This window comes from Bombus affinis, chromosome 6 (genome assembly GCF_024516045.1).
Source record: "Bombus affinis isolate iyBomAffi1 chromosome 6, iyBomAffi1.2, whole genome shotgun sequence".
Lineage (NCBI taxonomy): Eukaryota > Metazoa > Arthropoda > Insecta > Hymenoptera > Apidae > Bombus > Bombus affinis.
The window spans coordinates 16037625-16056671 of record NC_066349.1 but is presented as its reverse complement, the minus strand read 5'-3'; the positions used below and the strand labels follow the sequence as shown (position 1 = coordinate 16056671).

At 34.1% G+C, this 19047-nt stretch overlaps 4 protein-coding genes across 14 annotated transcripts in view; 2 read left to right on the top strand and 2 right to left on the bottom strand.

The window, feature by feature from the left end:
• Positions 1–7215, top strand: part of LOC126917391 (uncharacterized) — an 88280-nt gene extending 81065 nt beyond the window's left edge. The window contains exon 6 of the transcript XR_007710926.1: positions 6248–7215. The gene's annotated coding sequence lies outside the window, so the exon portion shown is untranslated. The remainder of the gene's footprint in view (positions 1–6247) is intronic.
• Positions 372–10771, bottom strand: LOC126917375 (nuclear pore complex protein Nup98-Nup96). Of its 9 annotated transcripts, XM_050724137.1 has the most exons (28): positions 10465–10620; positions 10266–10396; positions 9925–9999; positions 9625–9834; positions 9077–9319; positions 8780–8983; positions 8368–8451; positions 8049–8228; positions 7792–7931; positions 7374–7683; positions 6971–7154; positions 6772–6883; positions 6530–6670; positions 5382–6434; positions 5160–5303; positions 4958–5072; positions 4719–4862; positions 4440–4622; positions 4183–4359; positions 3866–4095; positions 3529–3775; positions 3141–3278; positions 2777–3047; positions 2406–2672; positions 2008–2328; positions 1606–1703; positions 1212–1458; positions 372–1115 (listed from the first exon to the last, which is right to left on the bottom strand). In XM_050724137.1, exons 3-28 carry the CDS (start codon positions 9953–9955, stop codon positions 935–937), a joined length of 5655 nt encoding a protein of 1884 aa, XP_050580094.1. In that variant the 5' UTR covers positions 9956–9999; positions 10266–10396; positions 10465–10620; the 3' UTR covers positions 372–934. The 9 variants fall into 9 exon arrangements, with proteins under 9 accessions (XP_050580094.1, XP_050580096.1, XP_050580097.1 ...); XM_050724139.1 differs by lacking the exons at positions 10266–10396; positions 10465–10620 and adding an exon at positions 10627–10771; XM_050724140.1 differs by lacking the exon at positions 10266–10396 and having other exon boundaries at positions 10535–10651.
• Positions 10772–10904: 133 nt separating this feature from the next.
• Positions 10905–18973, top strand: LOC126917385 (phosphatidylinositol 4,5-bisphosphate 3-kinase catalytic subunit delta isoform). The gene is made up of 10 exons (XM_050724181.1): positions 10905–11746; positions 11852–12310; positions 14909–15340; positions 15442–15872; positions 16012–16305; positions 16417–16695; positions 16822–17091; positions 17195–17509; positions 17593–18055; positions 18143–18973. The coding sequence occupies exons 1-10, from the start codon at positions 11603–11605 to the stop codon at positions 18272–18274; spliced, it is 3219 nt and encodes a 1072-aa protein (XP_050580138.1). The 5' UTR covers positions 10905–11602; the 3' UTR covers positions 18275–18973.
• Positions 12312–14768, bottom strand: LOC126917403 (protein Spindly). Of its 3 annotated transcripts, none has more exons than XM_050724230.1 (7): positions 14622–14768; positions 14264–14557; positions 13865–14168; positions 13639–13759; positions 13262–13571; positions 12999–13155; positions 12312–12927 (listed from the first exon to the last, which is right to left on the bottom strand). In XM_050724230.1, the coding sequence occupies exons 2-7, from the start codon at positions 14521–14523 to the stop codon at positions 12409–12411; spliced, it is 1671 nt and encodes a 556-aa protein (XP_050580187.1). In that variant the 5' UTR covers positions 14524–14557; positions 14622–14768; the 3' UTR covers positions 12312–12408. The 3 variants fall into 3 exon arrangements, with proteins under 3 accessions (XP_050580187.1, XP_050580188.1, XP_050580186.1); XM_050724231.1 differs by having other exon boundaries at positions 14264–14495; positions 14622–14757; XM_050724229.1 differs by having other exon boundaries at positions 14264–14744.
• Positions 18974–19047: the final 74 nt, after the last annotated feature.

The window sequence follows — 19047 nt, the reverse complement described above, 5'->3', positions numbered from 1 at the left end:
ACGAGAGAACAGAGATAGATCGAATACTATCGAGGAGGAGCTGTTCCTTGCGAAAGAGTGAAACCGAACGAACGGACAAGTTTAAGCTAGCAAGCAGACCGAGATGCTCGCAATCTCTTACCATAATAGAGATGGTCGAAATGACCGGGCGCGCAAGCTCGGTATCATTGATTTAACGCCTATCTATATTTTCAAGCGCAGAGACAACTTCCTAGATCCCAAGGATTTTGGAAGCTCCAACGGTTTTTCCACCTTTATACCTCCTCACTTTCAAACGTAAACACATAATTAAAAAATAACCGTCTCGTCTTTCGCAATTCATCTAATTAAATAATCAATATAACATACTAATATTAAAATAAATAACATAATAATAATATACTTGATTTATATTTTGAAAATACATACAATACAGAACGAAAAATTTTTCGAATGTTTTCTATAATTAGAATTAAAACAATGAGATAATGACATGCGTATTTTAATTGTCACTTTATAGAATTAAAAGCATCGTTCGAATATCTAAACTTACAACATTAACCGTGTCATTTTTGTGGTCCTTTTCCGCTTGTTATTTACTTATTTAAATATTTATAGATATAGATTATAATCTTAAGTAACAAATTAGCATGTATATATGTATATTTATAAACATTCTTAATTGTTAATTATAGAAGTTATAAATCTTAACTATTGAATGTATTATTGACGCTATCATTATTGTTGTTGTTTTTGTTGTTGTTGTCACTACCATTGTCGCAATTAATTGTACTACAATCTTCATCACCATTATCGTAATTACAAATCATAAAATCGTTTCATGAATCATTATAATTATTATTACAAAATCATGAAAAAAGAAGTATTATCACAAATATCTATTTTGACCGAAAGAAGAAAATTGTTGATTTCCGCAAAAAAACAATTATGTTACCTAATATATAATTTCATTCACGCACATATTAATGACAAAACGAAGCTCTTGTTGTGCATAATCTTCCGGCAATGGTAATTGAGATACCAGTTGATATATCGACGTAGATTTATTCTCGTTCAGTTGTAACAAACTCCTAGCTAAATGTATCGTTCTCTTTGCAATTTCCGCTTGACAAAGCCTATCACAAAGAATAATCATACTCAAATATTAACGATTTACTAATCTTTTACGCTCTGTATAGAAAATGTAAAAGGGAAGAATTATAACAGTTTACCTATGTTTCGCAGTTAAACATGGAAATTGATTGATCTTGGAAGGAAGACTTGACAATCGTTGTTTTAGTGATTCCAATTTAGAACTTATTCCACGTGGATCGGCACTACGTAACAAAGATTCAACATTCATAGTTATTTCCATATATTCCCAGAGTAATTGTCCTTGATATGTCCAACCACTTATAGTGCTACTGCATTCTAGAGGAGTCAGTGGACGCAATAAGCTGCGCAGGTAATCGTAATTTTCTGAACAAAAATTGAAAATAAGTCATACATATAACTTTAACATAATGAAAATATTTATAATAACACAATAGAGAATAAACAAAAAGGCGTGACTTTAACATAACACGCTGTTTGAACATTAACTCATAATGAAACCGTTTATTATACCGTTTATTATAACATCTGCTGCTAAATATTCAATAATAATTTCATGTGCTTTATTCCACTGTTCTGCTTGAATAAAGTAGAAAGCTGCTTTCCCGTATCTGCAAATAAGAAAAAAAGATTCCCTTACATTGGGTTAAGAATTATACTAAACTCTATTATCATTAGAATTTCTTATCCAATTTACAGAGATTTAGATTTACCGTCTACGATTACCATCACAAACCGTTTCGTTCATAACTAAACACATGCAAATCAAGATTCCACGTAAAATCGTACCATGCGTCTTGTGTATTGCATTTTAAGTGTGAAATCTTCGCAACCGTGCGTTTACATTAGCACGAAACGACGTTTGATGTGTAAACATGTACTGTACGATTAATATAGATCCAACTCTCCACTAACCTTTTAGCTACGTAACTTTTCACGGCTTTCGCATGGTGAATCCAAATCGAAGGTATACCCAATTCTTCTCGTAAAAACGTTTCTCGCTCGATAAAATCAGGACAATCACTAGCATCGTCTATTTCGACATGTCGTTGCAATAAATTCATTACCGCAGTCTTCCTTTTTGTGGCATCTTTTAAATGTAACATTACGAATATAGCCCAATGCCAGAGATCATACGCTTCTAATTGTGTCGCAAAATTAACATGTGTCAAAATGGCAACATGTTCCGAAAGATGTGAATAACCCAAAGCTAAAAGTACTTGCTGCATCAGCCAACTGCGATCAAATTAAATTATTTCAGATTACAAATTAAACTGAATTTGAAATTGCGAGAAAAGAAATTGATCCATTACCTGAGTCTGTAATCCATTGGATCAGCAGTATGTGTTGCTGGATTCAATAATTCACCCAACGTATGATTGCCAGTGCAAAATAACTTTAAAAGATGAAAACAGAGATCATATATTGGTTTCCCATTATTTATTTCAAGTTCGAAATTGTTTCCTTTGTATTCGGGTTTCGGTATCGACGTATAAACGTCATTTGTCTTGGTTGTATCAAAGGAGGCCTCGTAAATGTCCAATACGTCTCTTATAGAGGCAGTCGGAGATGAAAAATACCTTCACCATACACGAACGATATAATATATAGATATACGTATATTGTAATATTTTAATGAAAATAGAAAAAAGATTGTATCATGTTATAAAAATATGGTGTTTACCACAAATGAACAGCTAACGCTCTCTTCCAGTCAAAACCTTCACAGACATTGATTGGGCAATGTTTACTAGGTGGTTCACCCGCCACCAGCGCAAAAAGCTTGAGTCGATCTAACGAGAGGTTCTCATCGACACCGGCATTTTGCCATAATGCAATTTGCTGCTGTGTTAATACCTTTATTGGCATTCCACTGCACAGTTGCGCCATCAATAAGGCCAAACAATGATCACCCATTTCTCTTGCAATTTTACATGCCTCTTCTAATTCGAAAGCTGCGTTTTCAAATAGACGATGATAGAAAAATAAGTCGAAAAGAAGACAGAAATTCTATATAATTGCATACAATACTTATCAGGTACACATACCAGATAGTAAAAGTAATATCTTTGTTTCATAATTAATATCCGCATCCTCCAACACGAGAGTTTTTCGTATAACGTTTCTTAACCATTCCCCGATTGCCTCTCGCCGCGCAATTACGACGCTATGGTCTTCTGAATTTTCTAAAATAATGAAACAGACAAGAATATGCGCGTTACATATTCTACATAATTTCTGCTTATATATCAGACGTATATCAGGAACAAAAAAATATATGAAAAAAAAGCGGGGGAAGAAAGATTACAGATAGAGAAGGAAGGATAAACGAAAGAGGGGATGGAGGAAGAAATTATATTATATTTGAATTTGAATTATAATACATTTGAAAAATTAAACGATCAAGTTATAAATTAACATACATATTATACGTACCCGTGGCAACGTTTATATCAGGTAAATTTCCCCACAGAGCTACACAGAGTTTCCAAACGTTAGCAACATAGGAAGCAAAGGAATCTGTGGCAAACTGTTCTGCAAATTCTTCGGCTAAACTACAATGTGCGTGTAAAGCCATGCTCGCCTTATTAATATCTGTATCTACGTCAAAAATTAGACAGTCTCCATCTGGATTCATTACACGATGTGACAGCTGAATTTTTAGATGACCTTCTATACTTTCCTTAAATGATGTTACAAAGAATGAAAATAAAAGTATAAATATTAAAATGTCTAATTCTAAATAATGTAAGTACTTAAAAATGAAACTTACTTTGAATGTCTTAATGCGTTCTTCGCCGGATCCACTACCACCCAAAATTTGTATACGTTGGACTATCCCAACGGATGTTGTATCTTCTGGAGAACGACCACATACGTAAGATCCAATTTGTTCAAAAGAATTATTTAATTGTACATCGTCAGCCTGTTTCTTCGTACTCAATGTAAGTAATGTTAAACCACGTCCCCAGCTTGGTTTAAACCTTCTTCCCATTTGTATGCCTAAATTAATACATAGAAATAGCATATAATTATTTACATTATTTACACGAATTCTTAATAAATACGAATATGATAAAAGCTGCTTACCAATATCAGCAACAGAACGAGATTCTAGTTTATGTATAATAGATTGTGATAACGGAATTACTTCAGAAATACATCGAAGAATTATAGTCACCGGAGTTATCGAAGGATCCGGCAAACCTTTTTCATATATCGTTGATGTCTTAGCAACGATGTCCATCGAGCGTTTCAATTTGGAATCTATAGCACAAATTGATTCCCTCGTAACTTGTACAATGTACAAAATATTAATCTTACATACATCATTAACCTGATATTACCTGTCTTCGAAAGGGTCGGTTCTTCATAAGCAATAGTTGGCGTCCGATGAATTGCCAAATTAGATCGTAACATCGGACTATAAATTGCTTCGTAGTTTTGATCTTCGTCTAATTTTTGTGGCGTATTGGTGAAACATCGCAAAGAATTTCTACGATCGGAAAGAAATAACGCGCGATTCGATTCTAAAATAGTAATAATATTCCAATGTTAAATAAGAATAAACATCATTATATAAATAAAAAAATTAATAATATAATCTTAACATGATCAGAGTTTACCTTGATCATAAGCCTCGTTAATCTCTTCGTCGCTGCCATCAAAGAAGCTGGCCTTCATTAATTGCAGTTTATGACTGTCTGTACCCAAAATGCGAGCATTCTCACCAGTTGGACTTATCGGTAGTTGTTTTTCACGATTCTGATCTATAGAAAAAGAATTTTTCGTACAGTATAGTAACAATAAATAAAATAGAATTATTCGTAATCGAATTGAATATAAAGTTATACATCTCACGCACCTGTTCTAAACGATCGGCGTGAGATAATTGCTTCCAAGAGAAATCCACGTGTATCTAAATCTGAATAGTCTGTATTCGCTGTTTTTAAATCATTGGCCTTGGAAGTATCTTTATTCTAATTAAAAACAAGAAATTGATTGTAAAAATTTGGATCGTGTAGGCACTCCAATTTTTGTGTAATTAACGAGTAAAACAGTCTTACTGAAACTACTTTTGATTGCTCCTGTTTGGTTGCACATTTTTGCTGAGTTGCACACAATTTTAATCTTTTCGTGTCATTCGCTGTAGGGACATTATTATCTTCTTCATCTGAATCGCTTAGGCCATATTTGGAAAAATGATCTACCTGAAACGATATATAACCATGACAGAAATATAAATATGAGAGTAGAAAGATTATAAAACTGTTTGGGATTTAAGCTACCTTAAAAACCCATGAACCTGTTTCAGGTCGATACTCTAAGAATCTAGTATCATGTTTCGCTGACACTCTTCGTAATTTTTCTTCGTAATCCATCGCAGCTAAACGACGAGGATCGGTAATAGGCTTATGTAGAGATTTATCGTGTGGCCATACTTGGTCTAAAGTAACTTGTGCTTTACGATTTAATCCTTCTCCGCTAGGTGGTTTCTTCTCATCGTCTGGATAAATGATGACTTCCTTATGACGAAAATGTACGATTTCGTCTAAATTCAAGCCATATATATCAAACGATTCAGGGAAATACACATTCCCATAATCTTCACGCCCAACAGTGAAGTTTGGTACAATACACGTTTCACCGCGAACATACTCGTCTAATTTATCAAGCGGCGGAATTGTATAGTAACCAGCGCGTTTCAGCGTTACTTTAGCTGCATTTGGTTTCCAGTTCGAAGTTTGTAACGTCGAAAAGGAACTATCGTCCAATTCTTGACTCGAATCAGAGTTTTGAGTCACAATGTCCGTACATGATTTATCAACGAGAGATGAATTCTTTAAAGACGTATCCACAGATGTATTAATTTCAGAGCACTTTTGATTTGATGAATTGGCGTTAGCATAAGGTCGCAATTCAGTAACAGTATTGTTTATCATTTCTTCGGACAATGCGTTCGGACTAGAAAATAGCGACTGTTGAGCCTCGTACGATTCTTCGTCTAAATTTTTTGCATTTCGTGGAAGGCTCGTTTTCAACCAAGACAAAGATGATCTTCGATCGTTTACTAATTGTCGATTATTATCTTGACTATGATTTTCTTTATCTACAGTTTCGATAGTTGTATTTTCAATATATGTATTTGTTACAGATGATTTCTCTTCTCCTTTTCCGGAAGATTGTAAGTTTCTCCCTACTGTTTGTGAACTTTCAGTAGGCGATGGAACTATTGAGTTCGATATGGATTTCGGACGTAGTACCAAACGCTTTGCATTTGGACGAGGCTGAAATGCTTCCGAGAGTGGATCTTCTTCTTCAAGACCTTCGAACATTGATTTCTACAAAATTTCATTACACATATATATGATACATGTAAGTTATGAGCGGAGAAAGTTCCAATTACATAAACATTCTTATTACATCGATATTTTACCTTAGATAATTGTGCAGGAGTAACAACTTTGGCCTTGATTTTCGGAGACTTATTATCAGCAGTAACCTTATACTGTTGACCATTCATTAATTTAGATGGCGCGTTTGCCGGTTTTAATAACTCTTCTGTTTTACCGGAAGCCTAAAATCATGTCATATTCGAATAATATTTATAGATCACTTAAATGTGCTTTAATAAGTTCTCAAATAAGTTCTCAGTCGTACATATTAAAAACTACTTACTGGTAAAAGATTTTTTAATAACGGTGAATCGCCGAAAGGTGCTGACACCAAGGCTAAAATTTGTTGATGCACCGGCACAGTTCCGGAACTTTTGACTTGGTTCGTAGTATTTCTGTGATGATAAGATACAAAACATATTAAAATACTTTCAATCGCGTAATCGATGTGAATAAAAATAGTCAAAAATTCGATGTAATACCCAGCTCCGAGTAATCCAGTCCCAATACCCGTTCCTACATTTGTATTATTACCGAAAGTTGAAGATCCAAACGAGCCCGATGCATTAAATGGTGCATTATTGCCACTGTTCCCGAACAAACCGCCTGATTTTTGCTGACCAAATAAAGTAGAGCCACTACCCAACATTAAACCCGTATTTGTACCTATAAAATAAATTTATATTCAACATCAATAACCGTTAACAATAAACGTTATACCTCACTATTTATTTGTTTCTCTTCATTTTTATTCAATTTACTATTCTATTGGAAAATTATATACAGATAAACTTTATAAAACAAAATAAATATAAGGCTACTGAAATTTGAAATTATCATAATGCATTGATAGTCACATTAAAGACTAGTATATAAATAATTTACCGAGTCCGGACGATGGTGTAGAAGTTGAACCAAAAGAAAATCCAGATGTTTGTCCTGCAGGCTTAAAAGGTGTATTAAACAACGAAGTGCCGGAATTTTGACCTGCAGTGAAACCTGGTGCAGTTCCAAAAGTCGATGGTGCAGTCGAACCGAAAGTCGAATTTACTCCGAAACCTATCGTTCCAGTTGATTTAGAACAGAATAAAGGTGTACCCGTATTGCTCATTGGTGTTTGACCAAAAGTGGAAAATCCAGTGCTAGACGATGTGGAAGGTGCATTAAAAGCTGATTTGTTTTGGTTAAATAGACTCTGTAAGAAGATAAATATAAGAATGTTAACATCGATCAGATACAATCACGATCGATGGTTATGATTGATGATTAATGAAAAGTTTCTCTTATTTCTTCTTTGTATTACCTGATTCGGTTGCGTTGATCCAAATGCGGAGCCGAAAGCAGTGTTTTGACCCGTATTAATGCCACCGAAACCTGTACCAGCAGTTTGGTTAGTATTGCTGGTTGGAAAAAGTGGGGTTGGAGCTGCTGCTGTAGATAAAACTAGTTGTATTTTGCGCATATAAACAATTTATACAGACGTGTTTACCGACACCGATTCTAAAGTGGCATTAGCAACAACGAAAATTACCAATGGTATTTGAAAAATTAGATACTTACTACCAAATGGTTTATTCTGGGTATTAGTACCAAACAGGTTAGTGCTTGGAGTAGAATTAAAAGCAAAATTATTTGTTGTTGTTGTCGAGGGTGTACCAAAAGTACTTATAGGCTTTCCAAATAGACCACTTGAGCCAGACTGTGTGGTCGCTCCAAAACCAGCGCTCATTCCACCAAAGCCTAATTTAAGATATGAAACAATTATCGAGAAGATAAACAATAGAAATAGTTCAATTTTAAGAATAAACGTTAAGCTAGTTAGTCCTGAAGTATACATCTAGTAAATATGCAATAACTAATTTGCATTAGAATATTTTACCCGTTGTTGCAGTACTAGTACCTGCCCCTGCATTACCGAAAGGTGAAGGTTGTGCTGGTGCACCAAAGATTCCTGTACTGGGTCCTAAGCATCAAAGGAAATACAAATAACATGATATATGTAGAATTCGCGTACTCGAATAGAGAACACAACTCATTTGGTTAAAACTCTCTCGCTCATCAATAACACAGCACTCTGATAGAGTCCATCTTATAGAATCAGTTAAATCTTCACGCGACTCTATGAACCAACTGCGCATACTAACACACATGCACACGCACAGGTTCGTATTGTTCGCAATCACTCGACATATATAATATCATGTATAAGTATCAGGAGAATATTATTATAGATGTGTAATAATTTAAATTAATTGAATTATACAATTACAATAGATCGTAATAATTTTTACCTTTTCGTCCCACAGAATAATCTTCGAAACGTAGCTCTTCGTAAGACTTTGATTCATATTCTTTCATTGTCGCAATGCAACAATGTCTCACCGATATAGTATGAGATATACCATTCTTGGACATGGAATCAGTAGTAATCATAGGAGAAAATTTAACGACAGTACCAGTTATACTTGTGGTTGCCGTGTTCGTATTGCCAAAACCTAGAATGAGATTCTTCTCAAATCTGTCTTTCTAGATCAAATAGTAGAATAGATTTTTCTTATAATTTATATAACTATAAATTATAAACATACCAGGTGTTGTACCAAATAAATTTGTATTTCCAGTGGTACTGCTTTGCCCAAAAGGTGTGGTTTGCTGAGTTGATTGTTGGGGTTGCCCAAATAAATTCGTACCAGATGTAGTACCAAAACCAAATCCAGCTGGTTTATTTGACTGACCAAATGCTGACGTTGCAGTGTTTGTACCAAAAAGATTTGTACTTGCATTCTGCTGGGAGCCAAATAAATTGGTATTTGTATTTGTTGTACCAAACCCTATAGAAAAAAAAATTTTAGTATAACAACAATTCGTTATCTGATATTTTCATTTACACAGATAAAATTCGATTATATTGCAAATCAAGAAAAATATATAGACATAACAAAATTTAAACTTTTACTATATTCATTATGTTGATCAAATTAATAACTGTATTTAAGGATCAATAAAAAAGACGAAAGACAATATGTTGATAATTATAAATCAATGCTAACAAAATGATATTTTATATTTTTTACAAATATTTATATGGATAAATACTTTTGAATTACAGCTAGTAGAATGATCTATGAATCGCTACCTCCAAAAGATGGTTGAGTAAATGCAGGTGGAGTTGTAGTATTGCCAAACAAGCCACCAGTGGTAGAACCTGCAGGCTTTGAACTAAAGAGAGAAGTATTGCCACTGCCAAAGACTGGTGTAGCACCAGAACCAAAACTTGTTGTAGTAATTGGTTTACCAAACGCAGATTGTCCAAATGGACTGGATTGCGTTGGTGTATTAAAACTACCTACAATAAAGATAAATTAAAACAGGATTTACATAAGGACATAAAAGAAAATAGGGAATACAAAATACAGATATAATTGGTTTTACTTACTAAAAGAGGTATTTCCAGTTTGACCAAACATGCTTAACAGGACGATCCTAATTTGTTTTTAATATTTATTGGCACCTGCAATATAATAGTAAATAAAAAAGTTCAAAACAAATATTTCGAAATAATAAAATCCATCGTTACATCGGATTCAAATTTACTAAAGCTACAAAACAATATATTAAATAATATATACTCAAGTATTATTATAAATTTTGCAGTATTTTCTGAAATTTATTAACTTGATGAAATTAAAATGTGATAAACTGCACAAGATTCACGCGCGATAACACTATGATCTCTATTTTCTTTCTCTTTACTCCTTAGAACGTTAAGAAAGTTACCGTTAAGATGCCAGAAGTAAGAATAAATTGTCATTCACTGTAATTGACCATTTGTCGAAGAATTGTTATGAGTACATTAAAATCGTCTGTTACAATTTTATGAAACGAAATCTTCTCAAACTGTACATCTTCTAAAATTTGTTTTGATACAAATAATTACTTGATAAAGAGGTTACACAAATGAAATTTTTTATATTACCAAGAATTCAACAAACGATATATGAAAAGCGACAATATATCGTTTCGCGGGATTCATACGTTTCAACTACCTCGATTGCTGATTATTGATACTGAATTATAGACACGAAAAATTCGTAGATATCACGTAAGTGCGTATAATATACGTAGTAAAATGGCAAACCTCGAAAGTCAATCGATAATACAGTGACGATATTATAATTTTCATACGAATAAATCGGTAACCAGCAGGGTAGACAAAATAGAAGGTAAAAAGGTTCTACAATTAGTATGTCACATTTCACGTTGATTCATCTGTATTTAGAAACTTTTTTGTCAAATTGAATTAACAAATAACAACATCTAGAACTTTTTTAATTCGGAGCCAAGTAGGGACTTTTACATTATTATCGTATATTTATGTTTTTATTTTGTATAGTGAAATTAAACAATGATCAATATTTGGACTAGAAATATTGTATTATGATATGAGATTATTAAATTAAATATACAGTAAGAAGTATGAGTTAAAAGGCATTATGAAGAAGTTAAAGAAACAGCATCATAGAATCCGATTGAAATGAGACCCAATAGAAAAAGAGACTAATTTTGCTTTGATATACACGTATATACTGAAATGTACGTGTAAGTAGGTGGGTAGAATGCATTTATAAAAATAATGGCTGACTAGTAGTGTATCGTACACAGAAAGAAGCGATTGTATGGACTTTAGTTGTGATCCAAGTCGAACAAAGTTACATTTTGTATTAAAGCACACAATAGATATCGATGGACTGAACTTTACAAATACAATCGATAATAATTAGTAAAAAAACCAAGCAAGTTTGCTATTTAGCCTCAGTATACAACTTTACGAAATTCATAGTTGAATAAAATTTACAGTCGTATGTATGGCTGTAAAAATGAAGAAAAAGATCCATAGAAAAGATATGTTGATCGTATGATTGTTTTCTGTATTATACAGCTTGTTATCAAACGTTTCAATGAAGTCATATTGCTTAAAAGAGAAAGGATACTTTCGGTCGCGATGCGACTTGCACGATACATTTCGTGTTTTTTTCTTCAATTAATTGCATTTGAGCTACGGTTCTTTGTATTTTATTAAATTTTTCTACATCCTAAAGAGAAGATTTAACACGATGGTACATATACCGAGTGCGTATACTTACAATTTTTGGGCAAAATCACCCACGGAAGTTGTTGAACTAACTTGTTTAATGCCAAATGGGGTCGTTATACCCTTAGAGACTAATCGCAATATCACTTTGGCTGAAATTAAAGAGGTAGGTCAAAAATTTAATAAAGCATAACAAGACTAATATTATTTTTTTATATGCTATAAACAAGAGTAACTTAAAATATCAATGTCAATATATATTTTTACACAGGACCTCTGGGATGAAGCCAGCAAATATCCTCTTCATGGTACATTAAAAGATGCTCCGTCCTATGTATTTTCATGTATCAACTCTAATGCAGAAGCAGAAGAACTACGAGACGAAACGAGACGTTTATGTGATATAAAACCATTTTGTTCTGTGCTTAAAGTTATAGAACGCGAAGGTGTTAAAAGCGATAGAAATTTAGATTCCCAAATTGGTCTTCTCATTGGAAAAGGATTACACGAGTTTACAGCCTTAAAGAATTCAGAAGTGAATGACTTCAGGTGGAAAATGAGAGTTTTAGGAGATGAAGTTGCAATGGCAAGACAAAAGAAGTCTTGGATGGAAAAAGTACGTTACCAGTTTCCTACCCGATTAGCACCAACTGCCACAATACCAAAAAATATTGAATGTCGGTTAAAAGATGGGAATATCGTTCTTGTCACTAAATTTGAGAATACAGAGGTAAGACAATAGCTGCTTTATTACGTTTATTGTCACTTGTATATAAAAATTAAAATATTTCTCTATATCGGGTATGCATGTTATATAACAAATTTTTATTAATCATTGAAATTAGTTGGTATGTAAACAACAGGATATTCATGTTCTGTTGTGCTTGGTGAGACCTTACTCTTCTTAATGGCTGTATTCTCCACAGAGTGGAAAGGTTTGTTCTCATCGTTATTAGTACTTTGGTTATGTTCAAATTTGCATGATTTTTTTGGTGTAATAATCTTGACTTTTACATCACTGCTAGTACTGTTGCTATTTTCTTTGTCTGTTAATTGTTTGTGGGTTTTATATTCTTCTGGATTCTCAATTGAACAACCAGTATGCTCAATTTCAAGAGAATAATTTAATGGAAGTGCATGTGCAGAACCTTTTATTCTTTGGTTAGAAGTCGATTGTTTTTCGTCAATTGTTGCACCAGTATTATACTTATGTGTGAGATCTTTGAGTACATTTGAAACTTCATGTTCTACCTTATGTGTGAGATCTTTGGGTACATTTGAAACTCCATGTTCTGCATCATTCATAAGATCTAATCTCAATTCTGCTTGCATAGCGTACATTTGAACCTTTAAAAATATAAAAATGGTTATGCAAGATCATTCTCATTTCTATAGGTACCAAAAATGAAAACAATTACCTCCAAAGATGAAGCTTTGTAACGCCAATAATGTAGTTGTTTAGTAATGTTCATTTTTGTTTCTTCTTGCATCAGAAGTTTTGTAGAAAGATCTTCAACTTTTATACGAAGTTCTTCCATTTCTTTTTTCTGAGTATCTACCAGAGATTGAAAATACCTACAATTTCAAAAATAGAAACAAGAAAGTACAGAAAGACAACAACGAACAAAAACATATTGATTATTGCAGAATTTCATAATATAATTTGGTTAACATTTTGTACCTAAAAGATGTATCGTTACAATTCAATTGTTTTGAATTACTATTTTTCTTAATTTCAATCTTCAATTTGTTTTCAAGATCTGATATTCTACTTTTGTATTTCTTAATTAATTCCTCATTTTCTGTAAATGTATGATCTGCGTCATTATCCAACTTCCTAAGTGTTGCAACACGTTCTGTTCTCAGTTTTTTGATTTCCATAATTTGTGATTTACATATGCGTTTGAGTTCCATATACTTTTCACGTAATACATTCATTTTATTCATTACATTCTGCCGACGATCTTCAACTTCAGCAAATATTGAATTGCCTGAGAAAAAAGTGAGTTAGATAGTCTGCGACAGTAATGAAATTGCATAATTTGCATCGGTGCTTACCTTTGTGTGATTTACATGTAGGATCCATTTGAAGTGATTCCAGCTCTGTACGTTTCAAAGAAAGCTCTGCGCGAATTTCTTCCAAAGTTTGATCTTTCTCTGCTAGTTGTTCTTTGATACTCTATCGATAGAAAAAGGATTTTACATTTTATTTTATGAGATTTACGATCACAGGTATAAATAATTTAATTTTCAATATCAAATACATGAATAATTCGCTTCTCACTCGAGTATAATGTTCATAATGGTCGCATCGAGATTTTAATTCAGCGATCGACTCTTCCGCGTATTCATATTTCTTCCTTTCTTCCTGTAGTATCGATAAAAGTTCATCGACACGTTTTTTTAAGGAGATGTTGTCTGTTTCGAAAGAAAGATTTTCGAATTGATCTACGATAACAGCTTCGCATTCAGTCTTTATACGTTGATCAGCACATTGTCGTAATTTTTCAATTTCTTCCGCTTGTTGCTCTAATTTCGTTTCTAGATTCAAAATTGTGTTTTCGTACTCTTTCACGAGAGTGCGATGTCTAAAACGAAAAACAAATAGAAAGAATAGAAGAAGAATCTAGCAAAAAGAGATTAACAAACGATTGTTTACTACATAGAAATTTCGTATATTTACTTTTCATCGACTTTTAAAATATATTGTTTTTTTTCGGAAATTCGTTGATCATGAGAACGTTCAAGTATTTCATTTGCCTCATGAACCTCTCGTAGCATTGCTTCGTTTACTCGAAGTTTTCGTTTTAGATCATGATTTTCTTGTCTGCATTTTTCGTATTCAGCTTTTAATACGTTATAGGAACGACTCTGATTAAGTATTTCAGAATCTTCGATATATTCTTCATTGCATTCTTCATTCATTGAATTTCGTGACAACATAATTAAAGGTTAAGTTCCCTTTTGTACATTCAAACTTAAACACGACGAACGTTATTGAAAAATCAACATTCAGTACACGCACACGTTGTTTATCTTACCTAACCAATTCATTGTTGTTTCTTTTCTATTACAGTTGGTACGTAAAAAGCACAGACCTCTGTTGTTGATATGCTTTTCTTTTCTGTTTCAATTTCTTTTCTCCCTCTCTCTTCATCTGTCCCCCTCTTTCCACTTCTTCGATCCTTGTTTCCGTTATTTCCGGTTCCGTTCCGCCTGTACATTAAAAGGCGGAATATTTGAAACTAAACGTTAAAAGACAAAAGCTATTTTATCTTCCTAAAAGACATATGTACAATATTTGCGTGCAACTGCAATCTGATTTCAGACGGCCTTCACATTTCAAATACCACATACTACAACGCCATATCAGTTATTGGTATCTATTTTAAATAAGCGAGCAAACACTTTAATGTCAAAAGGACACCCAAACGATTTTACTCTAAAGGTTTGCGGACAGGAAGAGTATTTAATTGGAGATTATCCTTTAATACAGTTTAGTTATATTCAAGATTGTTTGGCGAAAGATATTACTCCTACATTGGTTACTCTAAATAGAGATAGCGTCTCTGTTGATCAAGAAAGTACTGCAGAGAACGTAGAAGTGGATACCTTACAGCGTACAAGGCCTTCCTTTTCTACGTTAACTCTACGTAAGAAGGGTAAACATATATCTGCTTGGAAAATAGAGGAACCGTTTGTTTTTACTGTGAATGGTATATCACGATTAAACTGCGATGCAGCCCATCGTACCGTTGAGGTATAAATCACGATTCGGTAATCGGTAAACGTGACTCGTTTCAAGATATCATCTTTTACAGCAGCTGATTTATATTTCTTCTTTAATTTTTGTTTCTACAGATTGGCCTTCAAGCTGGCCTTTTTCATGGTGGAAAATCTCTGTGTGAAAGCCAGAAGACTAAAGAAACTATTGTCAGTTCCGACGGAAGTTGCGAATGGGAGGAACCGTTGAGGTTTGATATAAAAGTGCGGGATATACCGCGAATGGCTAGGCTGTGTTTTGTTCTATATGAAATTAGTAAGACTGCGAAAGGACTGAAAAGTCGTAGACTAGTTAAAGATACCAAACAGGAATTTTTTATAAATCCATTATGCTGGGCGAATACAACCATATATGACTTTAAATCTCAATTAAAAACGGGAGCAATGACACTTTATACATGGACGTATGCCGAGGACATGCAAAACGACGATCTTCTGCATCCTCTCGGAACGGTAGTCTCAAATCCCCATATAGATAGAGCGGCTGCTTTAATGTTGACATTTCCAAAGTAAGTAAGTCTTTTTATTCTTTCTTTCTCTTATTTCTTCTTTCTTCCTTTTATTTTCTGAAAAATCTCCGTTTTTATACTCCGCTTCCGTCATCCTATATACATTAGAGTTGTTTGTCTGTTTGTGTATTTCTATTAGTTATGGGAAAGACAAATCCGTTCTTTATCCAACTCCGGAGAAAATGGTGGAATATGCGAGAAAGTTACGGGAATCATCTGCCGAACGTTCGATCCAAGAAGAACCTGATCAAGAATCTGATGTCGGTAAGCTTCAGCAACTCGAGCAACTTCGATTATTAGCGGATAGAGATCCACTACACGAGCTTCACGAGCAAGAACGAAAGATAATGTGGACATTAAGGCATCACTGTCTTCTTGAGATACCCACGCTGTTGGCCAGGTTGTTGCACTGCGTGGAATGGAACGATCATAGGTGAAAATCTAAATATTCGAAATACCAAATGATAGGAGTTATTTTAACATCGTCCATTTTCATAGAAAAAGAGAACGTTTAAATCTACTTTCCGATTCTCGACGTATACAGGGAAGTAGCTGAAGCTACGGCGCTGGTGCAACAGTGGCCCAAATTACCCGTCGAAAAGGCACTTGAATTATTGGATTATGCTTACGCTGATCAAAATGTTCGAAGTTTTGCTGTGCGTTGTTTAATGGATGTCAGCGACGAAGATTTGAGCCTTTATCTATTGCAGCTGGTACAAGCGTTAAAACACGAAAATTATTTATCTTGTGAACTGACGGAGTTTCTACTGAGACGCGCTCTTAACAATCGAAGCATTGGTCATTTCTTATTCTGGCATCTTAGGTTGGTATTGTATATTTTCCATTTGTATTCGATTCGTTTCTTTTATTTCGTACTCATCGTATTTCTTCGAGTTCACTTATATCTTATATAATCACTTATTTCTCCTTTATGAACACTTTTTGCTAGATCGGAGATGCAAGTGGGTTCTGTATCGGTTCGTTTTGGTTTAATATTAGAAGCGTATTGTAGAGGAAGCCAACAGCATATGCGATCGCTCTTTAAACAAATGGAATGTTTGGGCAAATTGAAATGTGCTTCTGAACAAATAAAACAGCGAAAAGATCGGAAAGCCACGTTACAAGGATTTCAAGAATTTATTCAAGAACCTCATTGTCAAGATGCGTTGTCAAACGTTTTAAATCCATTGGATCCAAGTTTTCGATGGAAACGCATCAAGTAAGCTTTTGCATTAAGATGATACGCAGAAACTTGAATTCATTATCTTAAGTAACTTTATTATTTACATTGGTCTTTTTACAAAAGTATCGATCGTTTACAGAATCGAGAAATGTAGAGTAATGGACAGCAAAATGCGGCCACTTTGGTTAGTTTTTGAAAATGCTGATCCGTTCGGTGATGATATTTACTTGATATTGAAACATGGAGATGATTTGAGGCAAGATATGCTTACGCTGCAGATGTTACGAATCATGGATAAGCTGTGGAAAAAAGAAGGTTTGGATTTACGTATGAATCCTTACGGTTGCATATCAACGGAAAATAGAGTTGGCATGATCGAGGTGGTTCTAAATGCAGAAACGATTGCAAATATTCAAAAGGAAAAAGGCACTTTTTCGGCAACTGCTGCTTTTAGGTATATTCAAATAGAGATATTATGTATCTTTACGACACACAATCTGTATTATATTCTTCAAATTATTTTTGTATCATTATTAGGCGAGGATCTTTACTTGCTTGGTTGAAAGACCATAATCACACCGAGACAGCGTTGAATAGAGCTATCGAGGAATTTACTTTAAGCTGCGCGGGTTATTGCGTGGCTACGTATGTTCTCGGAATTGCGGATAGACATTCGGACAATATAATGGTGAAGAAAACCGGTCAATTGTTTCACGTTGATTTTGGTCACATACTTGGACATTTTAAAGAGAAATTTGGATTCAGGCGTGAACGTGTGCCCTTCGTGTTGACCAATGATTTCGTACACGTGATAAATAAGGGTCAGACAAAGAAGGGTCAAGCAGTTGAATTTCAACGATTTCAGAGTCACTGCGAACAAGCTTTTCTCGTTCTACGACAACATGGAGGTCTAATATTATCATTGTTTGCTATGATGATATCAACGGGATTACCTGAATTATCATCGGAAAAAGATCTTAATTATTTAAGAGATACTCTGGTACGTTATCAGTTTTTTTCCTTTCCTTCTAAACTTAGAAAGAGTACATGCGTTAGCTAGAGGTTTGATGCGATTGTTCATAAATAGGTACTTGAGATGTCTGAAAGCGAGGCACAAAAACATTTTAGGAGTAAATTTGATGAAGCTCTTTGTAATTCGTGGAAAACTTCGTTAAACTGGGCTTCTCATAATATGTCGAAAAACAATAAAACGACATGAGCGGAGCAAAATAAAACAAACTGAAACGAATGAATTCGATTGGCACACGCTTATCGACGAACAAGTGCCATCGTATCATTCAAATGTGCAAAACTTGATTTGGATGATGAACGATTCTTCACGGAAAGAATATACACGTTTGCTGCAAAGAAGAGACGCAAACGATGGAATGATTAGACAGATTTTGTTGATCACCAGCAACTATTTTTCTCGTTGCCGTATAACCGTAACGCGTGCGCATCCTCTTATCCCCACGCCTCCTCTCTGACTCCTTTTCTTTCCCTCTTTATTTCTTTCTCTATATTTCATACACATTATGACATACTACGCACGCACAGGCGTTCGATTCTTTATTGTACATTTATATGCTACACCCCCCTTTTTGCCACTTATGATAAGTGGACGGAAAATAGAAGCGAAATACGTGTATAGTACATATCATTGGTTGACATTGCGATCGCAGGATTCTCATAAACAGAAGATAAGCAGGCGTTACTTTGAAAGGAATGTTTCAAGACAATTCGCTCGCCTGACAAGATTGTTGCAGTATCACGGCTGTGCTATTCTACCAGCAGTCTTATAATCTTCCGATTGTAACAAAGAATGGTCAAAGGCTTGGAATAAACTTTGAATAATCCACGAAATTTCTGAATCCTGGAATACTATTGTATCGATTGTAATAAACGAAGTTATTCTTCATCTTCTGTTTTCCTTCTTCGTTATTCGAACAACCTTTATAAAAAGACCTATAAAATGTCTGTTTTACAGTATTA

Bases quoted from the DNA above. Each gene is read 5' to 3' on its own strand.
- LOC126917375 (XM_050724139.1), bottom strand. From the start codon at position 9,955: ATGTTTGGTCAAACTGGAAATACCTCTTTTA. The intron at 6,435-6,529 runs GTAAAATATCGA...GAAATTTTGTAG, and splicing joins CTCCTGCACAATTATCTAAG to AAATCAATGTTCGAAGGTCT. The intron at 5,304-5,381 runs GTAGCTTAAATC...ATATCGTTTCAG, and splicing joins CAGGTTCATGGGTTTTTAAG to GTAGATCATTTTTCCAAATA.
- LOC126917385 (XM_050724181.1), top strand. From the start codon at position 11,603: ATGGTACATATACCGAGTGCGTATACTTACAATTTTTGGGCAAAATCA. The intron at 15,341-15,441 runs GTATAAATCACG...TTGTTTCTACAG, and splicing joins CAGCCCATCGTACCGTTGAG to ATTGGCCTTCAAGCTGGCCT. The intron at 17,510-17,592 runs GTATATTCAAAT...TATCATTATTAG, and splicing joins TCGGCAACTGCTGCTTTTAG to GCGAGGATCTTTACTTGCTT.
- LOC126917403 (XM_050724230.1), bottom strand. From the start codon at position 14,523: ATGTTGTCACGAAATTCAATGAATGAAGAATGCAATGAAGAATATATC. The intron at 13,760-13,864 runs GTGAGAAGCGAA...TTCTATCGATAG, and splicing joins ATTATGAACATTATACTCGA to AGTATCAAAGAACAACTAGC. The intron at 13,572-13,638 runs GTAAGCACCGAT...CTTTTTTCTCAG, and splicing joins TACATGTAAATCACACAAAG to GCAATTCAATATTTGCTGAA.